The sequence below is a fragment of the Ornithodoros turicata genome, chromosome 3 (genome assembly GCF_037126465.1).
Source record: "Ornithodoros turicata isolate Travis chromosome 3, ASM3712646v1, whole genome shotgun sequence".
Classification (NCBI taxonomy): domain Eukaryota; kingdom Metazoa; phylum Arthropoda; class Arachnida; order Ixodida; family Argasidae; genus Ornithodoros; species Ornithodoros turicata.
Window position 1 is genome coordinate 30384123 of NC_088203.1, and position 20703 is coordinate 30404825.

The 20703-nt window shown below is 45.6% G+C and overlaps 2 protein-coding genes across 2 annotated transcripts in view; both read right to left on the reverse strand.

Annotated features, from left to right (window-relative positions):
- Window positions 1-5373, reverse strand: part of LOC135388364 (DNA (cytosine-5)-methyltransferase 1-like) — a 101956-nt gene extending 96583 nt beyond the window's left edge. Inside the window, exons 1-2 of the mRNA XM_064617883.1 lie at window positions 5213-5373; window positions 1432-1496 (exon numbers count right to left, since the gene is read on the reverse strand). The gene's annotated coding sequence lies outside the window, so the exon portion shown is untranslated. The remainder of the gene's footprint in view (window positions 1-1431; window positions 1497-5212) is intronic.
- LOC135388366 (uncharacterized) lies at window positions 3816-5274 on the reverse strand. Its single transcript, XM_064617886.1, has 6 exons — window positions 5035-5274; window positions 4776-4914; window positions 4593-4692; window positions 4400-4467; window positions 4254-4301; window positions 3816-4125 (listed from the first exon to the last, which is right to left on the reverse strand). Exons 2-6 carry the CDS (start codon window positions 4794-4796, stop codon window positions 3910-3912), a joined length of 453 nt encoding a protein of 150 aa, XP_064473956.1. The 5' UTR covers window positions 4797-4914; window positions 5035-5274; the 3' UTR covers window positions 3816-3909.
- Window positions 5374-20703: the final 15330 nt, after the last annotated feature.

Here is a 20703-nt window from a genome sequence, read left to right on the forward strand (position 1 = left end):
GTTAACTATTTCACAAAACAAGTTTACGAGCGCCTTGTGACCCACATTGCCAACGTTTCCGAGAGAGGGGATTGGCCACCGCCACTCGCTACGCGGCTACGCGGGTAGGCAGGCCGTGGGGCTTCCGTCTGCTAGTGAAGACTTGGACTTCAAAAGTGAACAGAAAGCTAGATTGAGGCAGACCATGTGCCTCTGCACATGGCCCCGATCCAAACGCAAACTGAGCAGCAGCCAGCGAAGAATTCGGCAATGGCAATAATGCCGCCGCCACGCGTTTGAAATCAGTTTGAAATCATTGAAATTCCCCCTCGCCCCTTTACCACTGTTGCCAGAGGGCAGGAACCGCATGGGGCTAATTTCTCTTTCGCAGGTTAGATAACTTTGCGTAATAATTCAAATTCAGTGACAATAATGCTGAGATCGCTCGTTGTAGATGATGAATACAGCAATGACAGAAACTTTGCGAACCCACTAATATAACCATTTGACTGAAGCGTCATTGCCTTTTGTTTTATTTTTGCGAACGTTATATTGTCCTGTAGAAAAGACTAAAAACGCAAGCAAAATATCATCTCATACATTTTGAACGGTCTGTCGTTCAAAAGTTTGTTTGCTTTTCAATTCGCACAAAAAAAATAAAAGAAGAAGAAGAAAGAATACAATAAAGCTCCCGATGAATGGATCTGCAAGGGTCCAGATGGGGTAGGTTGCGCCTTGTATTTTTAGGACGTGTTCGAAACGGCGTAATTATTGCTCAATACACCGAGCATGTAGCGAATGTTCTCACACCCCTATTGCTTCCCCGTAGTGTACTTCTCATCCTCATACACATTACCATAGTCTCTTTTTTTTAATTTGTAATCTATCTCATCCTTCTTTCACCCTTTGTTAGTTTGTCATGTATTTCCAGATCTTTTCTTTTTCTTTTTTCTTTTGGAGTAGCAAGCCGAATGGGAAAAAACAGCGCGAAAACTGGACAAAGAGAAGAGACACGTACACACAGGGAGCGCTCCCTGTTTTCGCGCTGTTATTTGTTTATTTATTTTTCCCCATTGGTGATGTACCAACTTGCCCACACTCTTGCTTTTAGCCGACATACCGTTTGGCGGACCCTTCCTCCTTTTTGTCTTTGTTCTATTAAATATGTACCCCCCCCCCCCCCTCCCTGTACTGTATCGTATCTATCTAAAGAGAAATTCACACAGACGCCGGCGCTGACAAACACACACACACGAAAAAATAAAGAAATAAAGATGTATCGAAGGTTCCAGAAACGAATGAGTGAACCGAAGTGAACGGGCATATGAATAGCCCCAGGTTACGGCTTTGCTGTACAAAGTCGATAGTTGATAATGTAAAATGACTGAAGCTCATAAACATTTGGCAATATTAGAGGACGACATAGAGCAGGCACGCAAAAATATACACTACCTGTATGCACTGCCAGGTACACAGGTTGGTTTGTTCCGGTCACCTCGTATGCTTCCAAAACCAGACTGCAAGGAGGTGGAGGGAGTGTTGGTTGAGTACCACGTGATGAAAGAACGCACAGGCAGCCATATGGGTGGTTCATCATAATGCCAAGACCTAACATTCAATTTGTTACAACGCTGCTTTATAATAAGCTGCAAAAGAGAGACAGAAAACTCTCGTCCGAAAAACTGTTTGAAGTTTGGTCCAAACTGAATTAAAAATTACAACCCTAACCCGACAAGTAGCCGAAAACCGTGTCTTCCCACTTCGCCTATTCCCATTCCGCCTAATGCTTTTTAGCGGATTATCTCGCAATCCCTTAGGGGGTTCACCAACTTCCAACTCAAGGGGGTCCCATTTGGCCTAATGTATGCTGCAGACAGTTCCACTTCGCCTACTGATCCGTGTCACGTGATGAAAGAGGGCGGTCCGTGCTGCCAAAAGTCACTTTTGCATCTTCACATAACTTTACAACCTCGTTGTTTTTATTCGAGCATAGCATTGCGTTAAATACATTTTTTTACTACTTCCTGAAAAGTAAATGCGAGAAATTTGTTATTCTTTGTCGGGAAGTCAAAGTTAGTTACGCATCTCCACAGAGCAACTTTATCCCTTTGCTAGTCCTATTCAAGCGTGCTGCCAAGAGTCACTTTGCCTGTTATATTTCGTATCTGTGTGCTAAACTAATGAGGTCTGTCACAGGTCACGTGCAGAGGGACCACGTCACGACCATCGGTTGATCACGGCCTACCTTTCGTCATGCCTTCCTGTTCCCTCAGCTCTATCCACGAGTGGCGTTTTCTTTCTTTCTGTCTTTCTTTCTTTCTTTTTTTTTTTTTTGAAGTGAGCAAAAATCCAAAAATCTGCCTCTTATTTATTTATTTTTTTTTTTTCATTCCAAGTCGAATTCCCTGAGCCGCACGAAAAACCTGTATCCTGCTAGTGATTTTGCAAAATGGTGCGCCAACGATTGCGAAGAATGATAGGGTTATCGCCTCTGATTTGAGGAGAGGGGGAAGCGTACGCCTTTTTGTGTCAATTATCGTATATCGAAATTGACACAAAAACACAAAAAGGCGTACGCCCCCCCTGTCTTCGAATCAGGAGCATACGAGTCTAATTTGTAGCCATAATGTGGTAGATAATGGCTCTACATAATAGGCTCCGCCTCCCGTTATCAACAAAGCAGGAGCGAGAACGTTGTCATTGGGAAGATGGTTGGCTAGCGGTGTACTATATGTAGTGAAAAGACGGACCTATCAAATTCATATATACAAAAGGTGTCACAGTTAACAAGTTAAAATCGCCGTTTGGAGCCGACACAGTCGGCGGGCTAGCTTTGTAGAGTTCATACACTCTTAAAAATGAACTTCACGACAGAGCACGCTCCTAGCCAACCATCAGCCCGAATGACATCGTTCTCTCCCCTGATTTGTTGAAAAGGGGAGGAGTACGCGTTTTTGTGACACTTATGCAGAAATGTTAATTGTCACAAAAACGCGTACGCCTCCCGTTTTCAACAAATCAGGGGAGAGAACGATGTCACTCGGGATGATGGTTGGCTAGGAGCGTGCTATGTGGTGAAGTTCATTTTTAAGAGTGTAGCCCCTTTAATACTGTACACTCTTAAAAATGAACTTCACCGCATGGCACGCTCCTAGCCAACCACCCCAAGAACACACTGTCATCCCAGGGCTATCCTAAGGTTGTCAGATGGGGACAGGTATGGCATCCCTAGGATGTCATAATCTGATCCTCAAAATGTCATAATACTGCCACTTTGGCATATGAGATGACATCCCCGAGGCTGTCCCTCGCCCATCATCAAGGACCAATTTAGGACAGTTTAAGTACACATGGAGGAAAATGCTTTCCCTCAATTCCCTGTTTTGATTTGTGGTCCCATGCAACGCGTTTGCGCTAGAATACGTCTAAAAGATGTCTAAATGTAGACTTTGGGAATGTCTATTAGACGTCTAACAAAGTAGCTCTATTGCTTCGTATCCGTCCCCTAGTCCAGCTGTTACGCTAAACTACAGCTAATAGCCGGATAATTGTTGGATCGATTTAGACCATTTTAGACATTTTGTCTAAAATGGTCTAAATCGATCCAACAATTATCCGGCTATTATCTTACTTATACGGTACTTACTTACGGTACTTATCTATCCACTGAGCCGTCATATAGACATGTATTAGCCATGACATCTAAAATTATACATATTTTATACCTAAATTTTGGCACTAGTGGCCCATGAATTGGTTCGTCCAGGTATATGTCACTGACATGCACATGCACTTATATGTGGTTCATGCACAGTATGTCTTACAAAGGCAACATGGATGTTGGTACAAGATTTATTTCTATGAACATAACGGGCAAACACTGACTTCCAAACATGTCGACAAGTCAGCAGACATTGTGAGCACTTCCCCTTATTGCACAGTCACATACCAGCAAATCTTGGTACTCTTCCAAAGCAGATAGTAGTGTACATGTATACAAATCGCAGCACTTATATCACCGGTAGCTGCAAGTATTGCCTCTGTCTCTGGGTCCGTGCTTGAGTGCTCCAAATGCAACCAGTACTTTACACACGTGTGGGGTGGTAGACGGCTGTGGGTAGCAGGAAGGAACGTTTCCGAGGTACACTGAAAATAGAAAAGACAATGTGTGATATCACTATAAATGCCTTTATGTAAAAATGTTGCATGCAGCTTGTTTACTGCAGAACTGCAATTTATTTTTAGCTAAGCCGAAGTGCCAACAAATGACCCACAGGACAGGCGTTGTATTCGTCACCTCCATTCCATGAGCCTGGAAGCACCTATAAAATACATGAAACCATGAGGTACCAGCGCCAGCATAATGTGTTCGGCTTTTGACAGCCAGATAACAAACGAAAGAACTTCTCAACGTACGCACTGTTTTAAAAGATGCAACTATCATAAACATGCTGCCCGTGGCAAAATGGTCACTGCACCCATATTTCACTGCAACACAGTCAGCACAGATTAGTGACAACAGCACAGAGTAGTGAGAGCAGACAGCGTCAGAACAGCGAGTACATAGAACACAAGGGGACAACAGATCTGAAAAGGTAACTGTTTTCGTTTACCTAAAATGTGATCGTAGCTCCAGCACAGCTGAAGTGCCAACAAATGGCTTACAGGCCAGGCGTAGTAATCGTGGCCTTCATTCCATGACTCTGCCAGCACCTATAAAGATAATAAAGACGTAAATCTAAGAGGTACCCGAGCCAAGAACGTATCCAAACGATTGAATCTGAACACACACATACGTCAGTCCCATATCTCCACATTGTTCGTCGCCAGTACACTGAACAGACAGCATCGAACGTAACCAAACGACAATCTTGTTAATACGTTTAGGTCAGTCCGACATCTCCATTGCGCTCGTCACTCATTCGCAACATCATTCTGCAGAGAAAGAAAACCATATTCAGCTGCTGTGCTCGAGAGCTCTATCGCATGCATGCGATTGTGAACACAAGCCGGCACAAATCTGAAAGCAGAGGACAAGAAAGAAAGCAAACTCACCCCTGAAACCTGAAGTACAGAGAACAAATAAGGGACGTTGCCTCCCTGCTGCAGCAGCGCTTGTTGTTACGCTTAACGATATCGCTCATTGCGCATTGGACAGGATGCCGGAACTGTCCAGTTGACCGACAGATTGCAAGAAAACATACGCACGACGCTGGACAAGAAATGAACTTACTAAACTTCGAAACGCTACACAAGCGAGCGTCAGCTCCAGCAACTGAGCGAACAAGTTTGAACGCTGACCGTTGCGCTGCGCCGCTGGCGGCGCCCTCTGCCGATGCCGTTTCCAAACTGGCGCCCGAGGGCGTCTTCGCTCTTCGCGCTGTATGTTTTCGTCTCATTGCAGCACTCTTCCGCAGCCACATTTTTTCTTTTGCCTGCTTGAAACTTGTTCATGGGGTCAGTACGTGCCAACAACAGTTGAATCTAATCACGTTGAGCCTCACGGATGCAAGACACACGTACGGTTTCTAGTCGCTCTGTCATGACAGCAGCAAGAACAAACTATACTTTGATAATATTTCGCAGAACACAGAGGCAACGTTGTGTTATATCTCCAGTGAAAATGGTTGCATGAATTTGTGATGCAAGTCTAAATGTGGCCAACGTGTGACATGGTTTTAGACGTCTAACGGTAGACGTCTACTGCAAAATATCTCAGCCATGTCTCGTGACCGCCCCTTCTTAGACGTCCAAAATAATGTATAGCGCTAGGGACAGCTTGTAGACGTCTAAATTTATCGGTACCCCTAAAGTCTCAAGTTATCCCATTTTTAGACGTATACTAGCGCACCACGTTTTACCTGGATTATTTTGGTATTTCTGGCATGCGCATCCGCCAAGTGCTTACAGATGGTTCCATCAAATTGCAATGACACCAAAATTAAGGCAGCATTTTTATTCTTCCACTGAGAAACAGAATCTTGTCAAGGACACTAAGTCTGAGAAATTATCGTACTGCCAACTGTAGGGTGGGATAAGCTTAAGCTTGCCCACTCCGTAACCAACTCCGAAAATTCTCTCCAGAAGCCCACACAGATACTGTTTGTTGCTTATAACGTGACCCTCCGTAAATTCGAGGGTCCTGCTCGCCTGCTACACAAAACGAAGTTTGAGCTGTCCATGTTTCTTTCGATTACGCAAAGAACAAGACCCAAAGCGAAAAAATGATTGAAGTGGTAGCTCTGCTTCATTCCAAAGTCTATGTTTCTTACTTCCTTTGGTTTGAGACATTCAGGTAGAACCTTTGAAAGTCAAAACAAGTGCCACAGAATCGCGCGTTTTGTTCTTTCCAGGAGAAATCTTTCATGTATCATAGACAGTCATTCCTTTTGGCGGCAGGGGATTTTACGCTGGGCCACGTACCCTATATTTAAGAAAAATGTCAGTCAGGTCCGAGGATCGGCCCAAAAACAAAACAAATGTGCTTAGGGAGTTTGAGCAGGTAAACTAAACAATATAATAGTTCTCGTCCTCCTAGCTACCCACAGGGACAGGCACAGGACGTGCCTGAATGACTATTCACGGACAGTCCGCGAGTGTTGTCCTCAGGACTTCCTGGGGATACACCTCGAAGGACGAGGACACGATGACACTGTGGGGACATCCTGAGGACCATGTGTGTTCTTGGGGCATGATCTCGAATGATATCGTTATCTGCCCTGACTTGCTGAAAACGGGAGGCGTACGCCTTTTTTGTGACACTTATGCTGTTCATAATTGTCACGAAAAAGGCGTACGCCTCCTGTTTACAAGACATCAGGGCAGATAACGATATCATTCGAGATGATGGTTGGCTAGGAGCGTGCTATGTGGTGAAGTTCATTTTTAAGAGTGTAGTACTTAAAATCCAATCACACGCGGTGAACTACAGTGATCTCACGAACTGCCACCGGAGAGGTTGAGAGTTTGAATTTGAATGTATAAAAAAAGGGGAGGAATTGAATTTGTGCTAATCCCATACTAGATGAATGAACCTTTTCTTCTTAGTCTTTTCCTTTTCTTTTCTTCTTTTCTTTTTTGGAATAGCAAGCCGACCTCCGTCTGACTGACCTTTCCCTTCTTTTTTCGTAATGAACATATTCCTCCTTTCCCCCGTTCTTTTTCCTTTCGTTTAATAAACGTATCCCCCCCCACCACACACACACACAGAACGCTTCTCATAGCTTGGGTGCACGGGCGTTTCCCTCGTAACACGCCTTGGCCCCGTGCAGCCAGCTAGCCACACTCTTAAAAATGAACTTCACCGCATAGCACGCTCCTAGCCAAACATCATCTCGAATGATATCGTTATATGCCTTGATTTGCTGAAAACGGGAGGCGTACGCCTCTTTTGTGACAATTATGGACTGCATAAGTGTCACAAAAAAGGCCTACGCCTCCCGTTTTCAACAAATCGGCAGATAACGACATCATTTGGGATGATGGCTGGCTAGGAGCGTGCTATGCGGTGAAGTTCATTTTTAAGAGTGCAGTGAAGTGTCACGAAGGTTGCGCTCCGCTGCGGGATACGGGACTCCTGGGCTCCCTGTGAGCCGAGTTTCTTTTTATTTGTTTCTTATTTATGTATTTTTATTTTATTTTTTTCTTTAGGGATTAGCAAGCCGGCGTGTTGCGTGGCTAACCTTTCTCTTTTATCTTTCCTTTTCATTTCTTCTACCAATAAAGAAAGAAGGAAAAAAGAAAAATGAGAAGGGGGGTAAAAAAATTGTCACCCCTCCCTCTCCCCAAATTGCATATGCACATGCATATCTGCATCCATTAGAAGTGAAAGGAATTGCGAGAAACTAAACGCTGCATTTCTCTTCCCGGGTTCCCATACACCCAGCACCTTGACTATATGTCCAAGCGATCTATTGCAGACATCAATGCAGCTCTTTGGGATACATATCGTGCAGTGCATGAGGATGGGCTCCCTGTTTGCCACAGTTGCGCAACAGAGAAAATAATATAGAAAAGCAATCTTGCTGCCTATCGCAGTGTCAAATGTGCATTAGTGTCAACTTTTAACTGTAGAACAAAATGCGAGTATTGATGTTATTAACTTAGGACTATTTGCAGCCTCTCAACCCTGGAGTTTCTAAAAAATGCCACCCTTCAAGGCATAAAAAAGTATACCTTCATATTTTCCATATTTTCGTCCGCAGTCTCAGTTGGGTACTTGAATTCTTGACGGGAATGTACACCATTCCAAGTATTTCTTTTTTTTTTCTTTTCAGGAGAAGACAGGCGGTTATTGTGCGTTCTGGCCAGGCTATAGGATTCCAGCCCATTGCCTCCTAGTTTACAGCGTGACCTTCGAGTAGTCAGAAATGTACTAAAAGTAGTCGTTTAGTGCTCTACATTTAAAGTGTTCCCCATCACTGGGAAACGCAGTAGCATTAGCGTGTCGCTATAGATGCAGACCGACTCACTTTACGTGTAAACTTACTTCATATCAAGAGTGAATCCCGGACATGCGAGGTGATGTCTTTCTTTCTTTCTGCTGGTTTTTTTTTTTTTTTTTTTTTTTTCGCACCTAACCCATCAGGGCATATCGACTAACCCACTTGGAAGGGCTGCCATGCAGAAAACAGTGTCGCGTGCCGTCCGCATAAGTGGCCAAGTATTGCAGACGAGCTAGCCGCAGAGGCGTGACATCGTGGCAAAAGGCGTCGGCGTCCGCACCCATTTCATTAGCATGCTACCACGCTCTATTTCGAAGCTAAAGGGACACATGTTCGCGCCCTCTTAGGCACTTCTACGGCGAAAACTTCTCGGACACGCTTGCAATGTGCAAGGTCCTGCATCCTCCCTCTCTCCCGAGTCTCCTTCTCTCTTTCGTTTGCTTCTGGATGTCGTCTGCTTCTCAAGTTTCGGTCGGCGCTGTTCGCGCTTCGCTCGCCCCAAAAAATAGCGAATTGAAATCCCCGCATGTACATTCAGGCGGCACGTAACACGTACGTTTGCGTAGAGTTCTGAAGATAAGCAGGTTGACGCAGTATCACTAATCAGTCATTTAGTGACTCTGGTTGTCGGAAATCCGTTCTGTGAATTTATTCCGGTATGCTCATGGCGTATAGATCTCTTTCTTGTATATCCAGAGTGTATGACGACAACTAGCCGCTGTTTGATGAATCTACAAAACTTCCATGAGACCGAGACATGCAGGGTCTCCATGGCCCAAAATCGACCCCTGAGGTGACGTGAAATCAAACGGTGCCTCCAACTTAGCGCTCACTCCTGATTTGTTCTCTCCACAATTGCCTTCTGATGCTGTTTGCCATGCATGCGCACATCATTATCGTACATCTGCGGCAGTGACACATTGGGAAGTGCATGACACACTCATTGCTAACATAGGTAGTATGGTGGACCCTTTTCTTTATGTACTCGATGAGAAGGCTTTTGAGACTCCTTTGACTCGGCGATTTTGGACGTAGTGAGACACTTGAGGATGAGAACGGGCAGCTCGACAATTTTGTTGAGCATGTTCAAAACCCTCGTTCTCTGAGGAGGAGTGCAACTGAAGAGTGCCGACACCTACCATAAGTTGTCACGTCTTGCCCTGTGGATAGCATCGGATGCATTAATTTTTCAGTTAAACATCGGATCACCAAGTGTGCCCATATTTTGCATAGATCTAGATGAATGAATAAAGAAATATAGAATGTGAACTTACATTGACAGAATAAACTTGCGACACGCTGCTGCACAGCTGACAAGAAAAAGGACAACAGAAAAACGCGCATTTGTGCGGGTCTTTACATTTCAGGCAGAAGTAACCGATTTTTTTTCTTTCTTCAACGCAAATACCAATCCGGACCGGACATGTTGAGCCACCTATGAGAAGAGTTACAAGCGCATGGGGCAACGCGTCTCTGAAACAGGCGACGTCGAGTAAAAAATGTCGCATCTTGCCCCACGCCCCCACCTTACCCTCTATTCTGTTGTTGCGCATATTCACTAGCACTGACTTGAGAGATAACCGGGGACCTTTACCTATATACAGTGCAGGACGTTATGGAAACCCCTTGGAGAACGTAATGTCAGAGTAATGACACTACTTGATGAAACTAATGGCACAATGAATGGGAAACTTTGGCTTACACCGAACTCCCTCTCTCGTTTCGGACATTTTCATCCGCGTTCACCAATGGTGCGTGTCATTAGCAGGACCCGGATTTTTAGGCCCTAAAAAGGACCGAAATACGGGCGCCGTCTACTGAGGATGTACATTGGCTCTCTTGTAAAGCTTTTCACAATATGCGATGCCGGTGGCTGCGCTTGTTTACATAGTTTATTGATACTCTACAAGCTGCAACTCCTCGTGCAGGAACACATCTATATGGATGGGATTGTTGCCAGGCTGACGTATACAATTCCACTTCCACCGATATTTTAGCCGCTCATTGTCCTGAAAGTATACATTCCAACGAGATATGCTTTCAGTATCCTAGCCAGCCTAAAGTTAGAAATGCCAAGAAAGGCTGCGTGTCTTGATACCTTCTTATACACTCTTAACTCGGTACCCTTCATTGTAACTTTTAGCAATGTGTAACCATTATATAGACGTAGATTTCCAAATATCGTAGATTACACGTCCGATACCTCTATTTAGAGGTTAAACACGACTTGTAACGTAACGTGACACTGGAGGAGCAATAGAGGTTACTTCAGTGTTCAACGGAAATCCAATCGTTGCAACTTGTAAATGTACCCTTTATACACTCTTCAAAATGAACTTCACCGCGTAGCACGTTCCTAGCCAACCATCATCTCGAATGATACCGTTATCTGCCCTGATTTGTTGAAAACGGGAGGCGTGCGCCTTTTTTGTGACACTTATGCTGTTCATAATTGTCACGAAAAAGGCATACGCCTCCCGTCTTCAACAAATCAGGGTAGATAAGGATATAATTCGAGATGATGGTTGGCTAGGAGCCTGCTGTGCGGTGAAGTTCATTTTTGAGAGTGTAGGAACGTTGTAACTTCTAAACGAATTCCGCGTTTGAATTTCCTTCGTTTGTTTTTCTTGTTTAATTGCTAAGTAACCTGTATAAAAGGTACTGCTCAAAAGTCACTGTGTTCTCGTTCAAGCCGCACATTCAATCATTCGGTACGAGAGTGTCGGATCAGTGTGCGTTACGTTATTGTGTCTCTGCGTCTGTACGAACTGCGGGTCGTGTTCTGAAATGTGAAGAATGCAAGTGTCAAGTGAAGGAACTTTATCGGGGTATTTCTACGGTATGTTCACTACAAAGTTTACTTGGTTACGTTTTTGCTGGACAGTCTATAGGAACACTAATCACAGCACAGTCTGTTTCTCTAACACGGTTCAACGGTTCAACACAGTGTGTACGTGTGTGTCTTACGTCCGTTATTTGCTTAGTCCTTTGTCATCCTTCTGTTTTACTTCTTCGTGTGCTTCTGGTTAACCATAGCAGCGTCGCTGATGTGTCATTCTGACATATCAGAAAGGAATAGAAATGTTTTCGGCGTACTGGAGAGGAAGTTGGAACAACGTGAGGACTGCAAAGAGTATACCTCCTTGAAATTGAATGTCGTTCACCACAGCTGAAGTGTTGATATTGCGACGTCCTCGTGCTCTTGCCTCAGCTGTAGTTCCAGGTTTGCCAATTAAATAATACATATGCTCCAGTTGCAATTATTTCTTTCTTTCATTTGTTTTGCATGTGAATCTCCACATGTAGTGATCACTCACTTTTTGCCACTGGATGCTCTTAGATGAATTACGTGTATTATAGCCATATGTTCCGAATAACAGTGTGCGTTCTGCACTGATGAGAGCTCATTTTGAGTATGATTTGTCCTGTAGCGTCTGTGAAGAGGCGAACGTCTTAGAGACACCCATGCCTGGCGAAACTGTAACCTTTTACGTCGGTGTGGCGGTTATAAGACAGTAACCTCTATTTATAGGTGATCTGTGTAACGTTTATATAGGGTATTGCCCATAGGTTACAAGGTGACTTCTGAAATAGAGGGTAAAGATTTTGAAATTTTTACCCTTTACTAGAGGGTACCAGGTTTAGAGTGTATTTGTATATCTTCTATCTGACCAAGGAACCGAAGAAAACGAAAGTGCCTGCAGCTCTTGGAATGAAATCAACCTAAGGTCGTGAATAAAAAATAAATAAAAAACATGGAAAAGAGGGAAACAAACATATCATTACGCACGGACCTAATATGACGTACTCTCACAACGCTTCTATACACGGTGCTCTATCGTGGTGGTCAGTCAAAATCACGTCTTGCTGCGCGAGCAGCGTTGAACGTGTCGCACGAAAATGGGGCATAGTTAGCACCCCCGTTCTTGGTTTTTGTGCGTAAATATTCGTGACAAGTGCTAATATATGGATGGACCAAGAGTGCAAGGTTAAGAAAAGGCAATACTGAGATCGCAAAAAAAAAAAAAAAGAAAGAAAACGCTGGGAAACTGGAAACTCTCGCGTTTAGGCACCTTTTGTCATTTATGCGGGCCCCAGTCGTGAAGAACATGCAGCTCGACCATCGCGGATTTCACAACAACATAAGTCACCTACACCTCAGGAGAGATGACCCTATATGGACATATGGACGCACAGTCAACATCGACATGGTTGCAGCGTGCATCCCATATTTTGGGCTGTAAGTAGTACACTCTTAGAAATGAACTTATGAGCAGCTTCTCCTCTCCTGCTCATTTGCACGAAACGCTCAAAACCATCAACTGTTTTTTTTTTTTTTTTTTTCAATGCATATGGGCGTTTGGAGGTTACGAGTATTTGATGCTGATGAGGCCCAACCGATATCTGCGGGACCCGCGAAGATTAAATAGTGACAGTGTACAAACCCATTTTTACAACACAAAATGTGACACGGAAAGCAGCGTGTGCCTGCTCCCGCACCAGGGAGGGCGCACTAGGGGCCCACTCGGCGAGTGCGCCCTCCCTGGGTAGTAGCACAGTAGCCAGTAGTAGCAATAGGAGCACGGAGTGTGGCCCTCCGTGCTCACCCGATAAAAGTATGAAACTGTATTCCCTCATTTTCGTAATTGCATTCACCGACGCGGGCATAGGGGCACTTTTTTCGTCCTTTACACAGAGGCGTTACAGACGTTTATAGATTTTTTTAATAATAAACCTGCGGGATACCTGCGAGATGGACGGTCAATTACCTACTCAGAGAACAAGGAGCAGTCAAAAACAGGGACGACACAAGAGACACACAAACAGAGGCTCCGTTTGTGTGTCTCTTGTGTCGTTGTCCCTGTTTTTGACTGCTCCTTGTTCTCTGAGTCATGTACCAACAAGCCCATCAAGCTACTCTAGTCAATTACCTACACCTTATTAACTTTTTATTTAGATGTTTTCGGGCAAATGCGGGATAGTCGGATGGAAGCCAGTCTTTATTGAACTCCACCCTCGTTCTTTAAATATCCTAGCACAAGCACGTAGTTTGAGGTGAAAATCGCTAAATTTTGCTCTGGTTATGAGTCGAAGCCGAAGCCGCCCACATCGCAAAATGAGCAACGTACGCTTGCATCGGAGGACCACGCGTTTTGTAGCGACGAAGCTGATTGGAGTAGGCGCTGATGCCTATATAGTTAAACCCACTGGTTAAACCCTTTCCTCTCTTTTTTCTTAATAAACATATCCCCCAGTGAAGCCGAGCGTGGCCAACTACGGCACGCATTACCATCACTGCCATGGGCGTACCGAGAGGGGGAAGGGGGGGGCATGCTTCCCCCCTGGAACTCCAAGGTCGCTCGTGAAAATGGTGCACTCTTTAGTCATAGGTCGTAATGATTATTCCCCTCAGATGTCATAATAGGAACCTCTGAACACCCACACAGTGCGCAACGTCCGCCTCCAGAAAAAGATGTGGTGTAGGTGGGGGTTTGCCCTCTTTCCCCCACCACCCGTAAAGTTGGTCCTGGACGCACTATCCTCCCGCCACTAGAGTCACTAAATAAGCTTCGCAGTTAAATAAGCTTATTTAGTGACTCTATACTCACTACCTGTTTCCGGCTCGGACAAACCGAAGGAGATATCATTTGTGTGCTCCAGAAGTGAGTTCCGGTTTCCGCTTATTCGCGCATCTCAAATTTTGACGATTTACTTTTCAAAATAAGTGCTCGTTCCATGGTTGTTTCTCTTTTTGAAGTCGGTCGATTGAAATAATAATTGCCTCGAATGCATATTTTATCGACAAAATTGAATGAAGAAGTTAATTAACGAATTTTAGGCAATTAGTGCTCAAGTATAGTTACATGTGTTGTCCCACAGGACGTCCACCTGACCGCGCAACTCGCCTGCAAAAATGGAATCAGTGAGACTACTCTCGCAATCTGCAATTATACTTTTTTAAATTAAGGGGTTAAAAAAAAAAACTATGCATTTGCACGTCAGGTGAAAGCCTGGTCAGCCTATTTGACAAGGTATCCCGCCTTTTTTCGCTATAGATGTGTGGAGCCAGCTTCACGGTATCAAGAACTTCGGTTTGGGGGGGGGGGGGTGTTGTCGGAGCGCGTAATGGAGGAGAGGGAAATCCAATGTATAAACTGACATTTGGGGGCCATCGCCCCCCCCCCCCCCGCCCCCTTCGACCCGCCACCGGCCAGCTTCGAAAGCAGAACGAGAGAAAGGTCACGAAGTGTGCCACATTTTATTGTTATCTCGTTTCGGCCCTAGGCCTGGTTTGGCGGTGGCTCCTCGAGTCAGGGCGTCGCGAGTGGCTGGAGCTTCTTCTCCTTTTTCTCCTAAATTGATCGAGGGCGTTCATGTGGGCATTCACTTCCGCCACTGTCTGAAGAAAGCGGCCGCCGAAGAGGCTTCCCGCAACCTCGCAGCCGCGGAACTGTGCCGCTAAGTGTACCATGTCGGGCGCCAGGGCGCGCAGAACGGCGAACCGCCTCTCGTAGGCCAACTTGGCCGCGGCCTGACCAATGTGGTCAACCGCCGACCCGATATGCCGAGCGATCTCGGCTTTGCTGAATTGCCGCGTCCCCATCGCCTGGAAGAGCGCGGCCAGGGGATTGATGGCCGCCATAAGAGAGCCCTCTATGCTTCTGAGGGCCTTATCTGCGGCCAAGACACCAGAAACGTTCCTTGCCCTGGCGATGACGGCAACGTCGCAGTCCAGGGCCGAAGGCTGGGCGAAGCTCCAGGGCACTTGGTCATACATCTTTCTATTTGCCCGGCATCTATCTTCTTGTCCTTCCGGTCGCCAGTGCCTCCAAATAAACTCCTGTACCTCGCTTGGGATGGCTCCGTCCGGCGATGGCGGAGAGGTCCGCTGAGGAATTGTCCGTGATTCCTCTTTTTCAACGGGCTCGAGCTTGACAAAAGCCGCAATTTTTTTCTCCTGCACAACCAGAATCACAATTGAATTAAAGTTGCACAACAGCTTATCAATAGCAAAACCCAGCTCTCCATATTTTTCTTTTCCAATCCAATCCAATCCAGCAAAACCCAGCGGGGGAATGCAAAAGGGGAATTTCACAGAGTGGGCACGATACGCCAGCGAGTACAATACGCAGATACAGAGAGAAAGAAAACATGTATAAGGTGTATAGCTCGTCATAAAGTGTACACGCGGTTAGGGACGAAAACTCCGCAACACTAACTGCGAAGTTGGAAAGTACGAGATTCACGTCACTTATATTCCATAGCATTTTGCCCGCCGTTCTTCTTCCGCAGTGCGCGGTTTCAAGCACCAAACGAGGGAGGATTACGTGTACTTGAACTCTATTTTTGAATACAGCATGCCGACGTTCATTTTTTTCAATCAGTGTTGCGGAACGATATTCACACCAGCAACATAAGCTACGAGGCATGGAACGAATTTAGATCCTTAGAGAACTGAAATTAGCCGAGGCATGCAGGCTAATTTTCAGGAAAAATACGAACACGTAAGCCTCCAAACGCGCAATAATCAATGAAATAAAAATAGCTCGGGAAAAACGGTGCGAACGCCAGGATTTGAACCTGCTCCTTCTGATGCTCCGTTATTTACCGCAGCAGGGAATTTGAGAGACGGAAAGCCATAAATGCGATGAACGAACACCTGACTCACATAAGACACATTTTTCCAACCACATTAATCCATCTACAACGTTTTTTTTTTTTTTTTTTTTTTTTTTTTTTGCATTGAGTCGCATCTCTTGCCGAAAACAACAATCGAAACAAATCGATAATAATCGAAATGCTGAGAGAACAAACCGCTGTGTGGTCATTTGCGTATTCTAAGTAAGTGCAGTGCGCTTGCGGACAAAGTAAATGGAACATACAGAAATCAAGGACGAAACGAAATAAATCCTCACCATTCTGCAGGGCTTTGCTCCACGGACAGCGATGAAGGATACTGTGTCAAAGCACCCGTGAGCTGACCTTTTATCCCCAGTGCCTGTTTTTCCCTTGCCCTTTTCTTTTTTTCTCACATGACAATGACTCGGAATGCCATTGAACTCGACTAGAAGATACGCACGGAGCTATATATCTTCCACGAAGCCTCAATCGAGGCTGCCAGGGCTTGTGCGAACAGGGTGAATCTTCTCAAGGAAAATTCCCAAAGCCAACCAGACAGGGTTTAGGACATTTCGGTGCAGGACATTTCGATGCACGGACATTTCGGCAATTGTCAGCGCCCCTATACCATGTGCGTGATGACAACAACGGCAATAAATGAAGGAGAAGTGATGATGACATGGAATGTTTCCCCCGCAGGACCCTACCCCACTTCACAGAGGTTAATACGAGGATGAATTATGAAGTACGCGAAGGCGACGGGGGCGCGGACAAAAGCTCACCCATTCAGCGTCGAAGCCGGACAAAAGCTTACTACATTTGCAACAGCGTTTTCTCCCCGTGCGATATATATTTTGCGATTGTATTATGAGTGGTTAATAATATAAATTGATAAACTACTTTTCCAAGAACATTCACGGGGAGGGAAACAAAGAAGGTCCAGATTATTCTATATTCCAAAACCTCTACCCGAGCAAACTGCGTTTTCTACACGAAGTCCAATGTCCTTTTGGGACACCAATCCGGGAATTGGGTGGGTGGGGGGAGGTTTACTGAGTTTTAGAAACCGGGGTAACAAAGGTGACTAAGAACAAAAGAAGGAACGAATAATTATTCCCCGTTCCAAGACCTTTATCAGAGCACATCCCTATTTTTACGGAGTGCCCACGATGATTCTGGGACAGCAACCTAGGGAGGGTTTTTCCGGGAACCAGTCACCGAACCAGCAAGTTGTCACTTCGGACTGCTCATGATGCGAGGCAGAAATAGAGACGACATAGCAAAAAGTACATATGATGCACGTGTCAAGGGGGGGGGGGATATATAGTTGTGATAAATACGAGAAAAGATCAGCCAGTGTGATACTTCTGTTCCTGTGGCGGACAAGTGCTTCCTGGACCGACTTCAGAGGGAACGGTGTCGCCGAGATTGGCCTGAAAGCGTCTGAGGAAAACCCGGGAAAAACCCGAGACGGCACAGCTGACGAGAGGGATCGCCTCCCAGTCTCCACGCGAAGAATAACGCAAGATAGTTCTCATTTGTGTTAAATGGGCAGTTACAGGGCATAATACAACAAGGACAAAAAGACAAACTTACGAGCTGCATTTAAATTTTACAACTTAAAAGCTGTCGTTATAAAGGCTAATTGTTTGGTTCAAATTTTAGATGGCTAAAAAATTCCTCGTCATTGAAACATGCACATTTTGTCTTTCAGTTATAACCTCAACCTCCTTGCTTTTTTCTTTCGGGAGCTCCCGGTAGCCTTTCCACAGGGGACATTTTTTCCGGGGACATTCTTTCCAGGGACTTATTTGCCGGGGACATTTTTTCCGGCTCACCATCTCCTCTACAATTCATTCAGTGGGTGGTGCTAGTCATTCACTGGTATTCACCCACGAGGCACTTTTCTTTGTCTTCTGATAGGTCTTCTGATCGCCGTTGCAAATGTGGTGAGCTTTTGTCCAAGTTCAACGCTGTGAGGGTGAGCGCTGTTGTTAGGTGAGCTTTTGTCCGGGATTCGAAGCGCCGACGGATCGGAGTTCTGTTTAGAGGTCTTCGAGGAGTCCAGTGGCTTGCATGAAAGCAAAAAGAGAGCGAAGAGCGAGGCACTGATGCGCAGGGGAGCTCCATGGGCCAAGTATTTTTGACAAGCTGAATGGTCTATGGTCAAGGAGCTCATGTTGTCGTCGAAACACCCGGCGTTCACTTGTGTACTGGTCGCAGTCCTGGATGCTATGGAGGGTCGTATAGCTGGATCGTGCGCGATGAAGAGATCATGCTGCTTTGGAAAACTTAGCATTATCACCACAAGTGGCGCTGACTGCCTCTGGCACAGCCGAACAGCGGATGACTCCATAGCGTACTGCAGGGAATGACAATCCCCTGGGTAGGTAAACACCTCAATGTCTTTTAGTATACTTCATATCTCAGGGAGCGGCCCTGCTTTGTATACGTGGAGTGTTGCTCTTCGCTCTAGTATTTTCTGTACGGATAACGAGCCCTGGAAGGTTTTTGACATACCTCGTCTTTTGGAAAATCAGTACCACACAAACACCGACCAAAAATTTTGGGTTCAATACCTCCAAACAACAATGAAAACCGAGTTAGGTCCAAAACGACTAACAGCATCTTGACATGTATTGCGATGGGGAAGACATTACAGTCTACCGTGGCTATTACCGTAATAGCCACGGTAGACTGTAATGTCTTCCCCAATGCCATATTAGCGAGTGTAGTAATAGTATTACGACACTCGCTAATATGGCATCCGCACTTTGTGACCGCTTTTCTAGGGAACCGTTTCTTCCCCATACAAGCACCATGTATTTTTTCCTCGCTATTATGACAATTCATTAATCCGACTATGACCGAACCTCTGAGGACGGATCGGCTAGAGGACGTGTATTCTGCCCCCGTTGATTAATAATAATAATAATAGTAATAATAATAATAATAATAATAGTTTATTTATCAGTTTCATGAATGGGAGGTGGAACATGTCAATATGACCACCGACTGCTGACCTCACTGACTATGTAGGAGCAGAGTTTTGAGGACGAAATGGAGAGAACATTGGCGCTCTGTCCGTAATATGTCCACCGACCTTGCAATCCTTCTGTTCCACAAAGCACAGTGGCCCCGGGTGACGCATGTGTGGATGATATTGTCCAAAGCATTGCACAGCCCCGTTTTCAGGTGAATTCATTCTGAGTCCTAATTCTTGAACAGTTGTTGAATAGTTCTTGCACTTTTGACCGATTTCTATCTCAAATACATTGTAGATAAACCACTAAAGCCTCTGCTTCTCAGAATATGTAGTAGATCAACACGCGGTGTGTGTGTGGAGGGGGAATCGATGTTTTCCGGGTGCGTTAGTTTCGCGTTAGTCAATTCGATTTATAACCAAAATCGGCGGAAACGGACTTGGTGTGTATTAAAGGTTTAGACTCTAGCTCCAACATCACTCTAAAGACATAACTTCTGCACGCCTGCGCCGCGCTAAGCGCCGCTGTTGTTCCGCGCATGTAATGCAGGGCTGTTCGGCTGGGCCAGAGGGCGCTCCTGCGTATGGCAGTCTAGGGAGCCTCCGTAGGTTGCCGCGGCTTCTCCGCACATGGAGGGTCCCTACGGCAGTCCATAGCCGTTTATGAGGAGAGTTTGGCCATTCTGTGATCTTTTGCCGCCCGTAGATGGGGGCCGCCGTGACGTCAGAGCCTTCATCGCTCCGCCCACTTGACCGAGATGAAAGGCGAGCCGCGGCAGCACGGGGGGATTTCAAGGCTGTACCAGGCGACCACAGCTCCCCATAGAGCCCATAGTTTGATATAATTCAGGCAACACACTGGACATACGACCAATGAAAATGCGTAGTGAGCCCTAGCAGCCAGCCAATCAGCAACCTCTCCGTTTGGCTCGCCTTTCGGCAGGCCCTGGCTACCATTGACTTCTACTGTTTTTCATACCTGGCGTCCGTTATTCCAAAATAACTATGACATTTTTGACAGCATTTTACATATTTATTGATGCAACGTATAGACTCAAAATGTTTGACTCATATATTCACCGTGCGTACAGGACGTTTCGTTCCTTGAATAGACTGCAACCAAACCAAGTTCGAACTTGCAAAGCACACACACAGTCAACTTCTGGAGGCGAGCGAAGTCCGCGAGTGCGTGCGTTTCACAGATGAGTATCTTCTTCTCATGCTGACGATGCACCGAAGGTCACACGGTCGCGGGAAATACTTGTGTCGTTACGAACCCTCTCTTCTTAGTCACTGTATTTGAAAATGCGAAAGCGCTCGAAAGTGTTCCTCAGGCGTGAGCTCACCCAGTTTCGACCCGTCTAGAATGTCCATAGGTTGATACTTTATCGGAGATCAGTACATGGCCAGAGTCACTATAACTCATCAACAAACCCGCGAATACACTTCCTCTTTGGTCGTTGTGGTCAACCGACATCGGCGAGCCGCGGAGCCGCAGCGACCTTGCTTGGAGCTGCCCGCCTGGCCGACTATAGTACCCAGACTGCCCGCGAAAAGTGAGCTGTCAGATATTTCGAAACTTCGTCAACCAATCCCGGAGCGCGCAACCTCCTTCGGCCAATGGGCATCCGTCATGATGCCTGACGATGTAATACCACGTGATTATGACGTGATTTT

Excerpts from the sequence above, each read along its gene's own strand:
- LOC135388366 (XM_064617886.1), bottom strand. The coding sequence starts at position 4,796 with ATGTGGAGATATGGGACTGAC. Across the intron at positions 4,693-4,775 it reads TGTGGAGATATGGGACTGAC|GTGCTGGCAGAGTCATGGAA; the intron begins GTATGTGTGTGT and ends TTATCTTTATAG. Across the intron at positions 4,126-4,253 it reads ACGAATACAACGCCTGTCCT|TGTACCTCGGAAACGTTCCT; the intron begins GTGGGTCATTTG and ends TTCTATTTTCAG.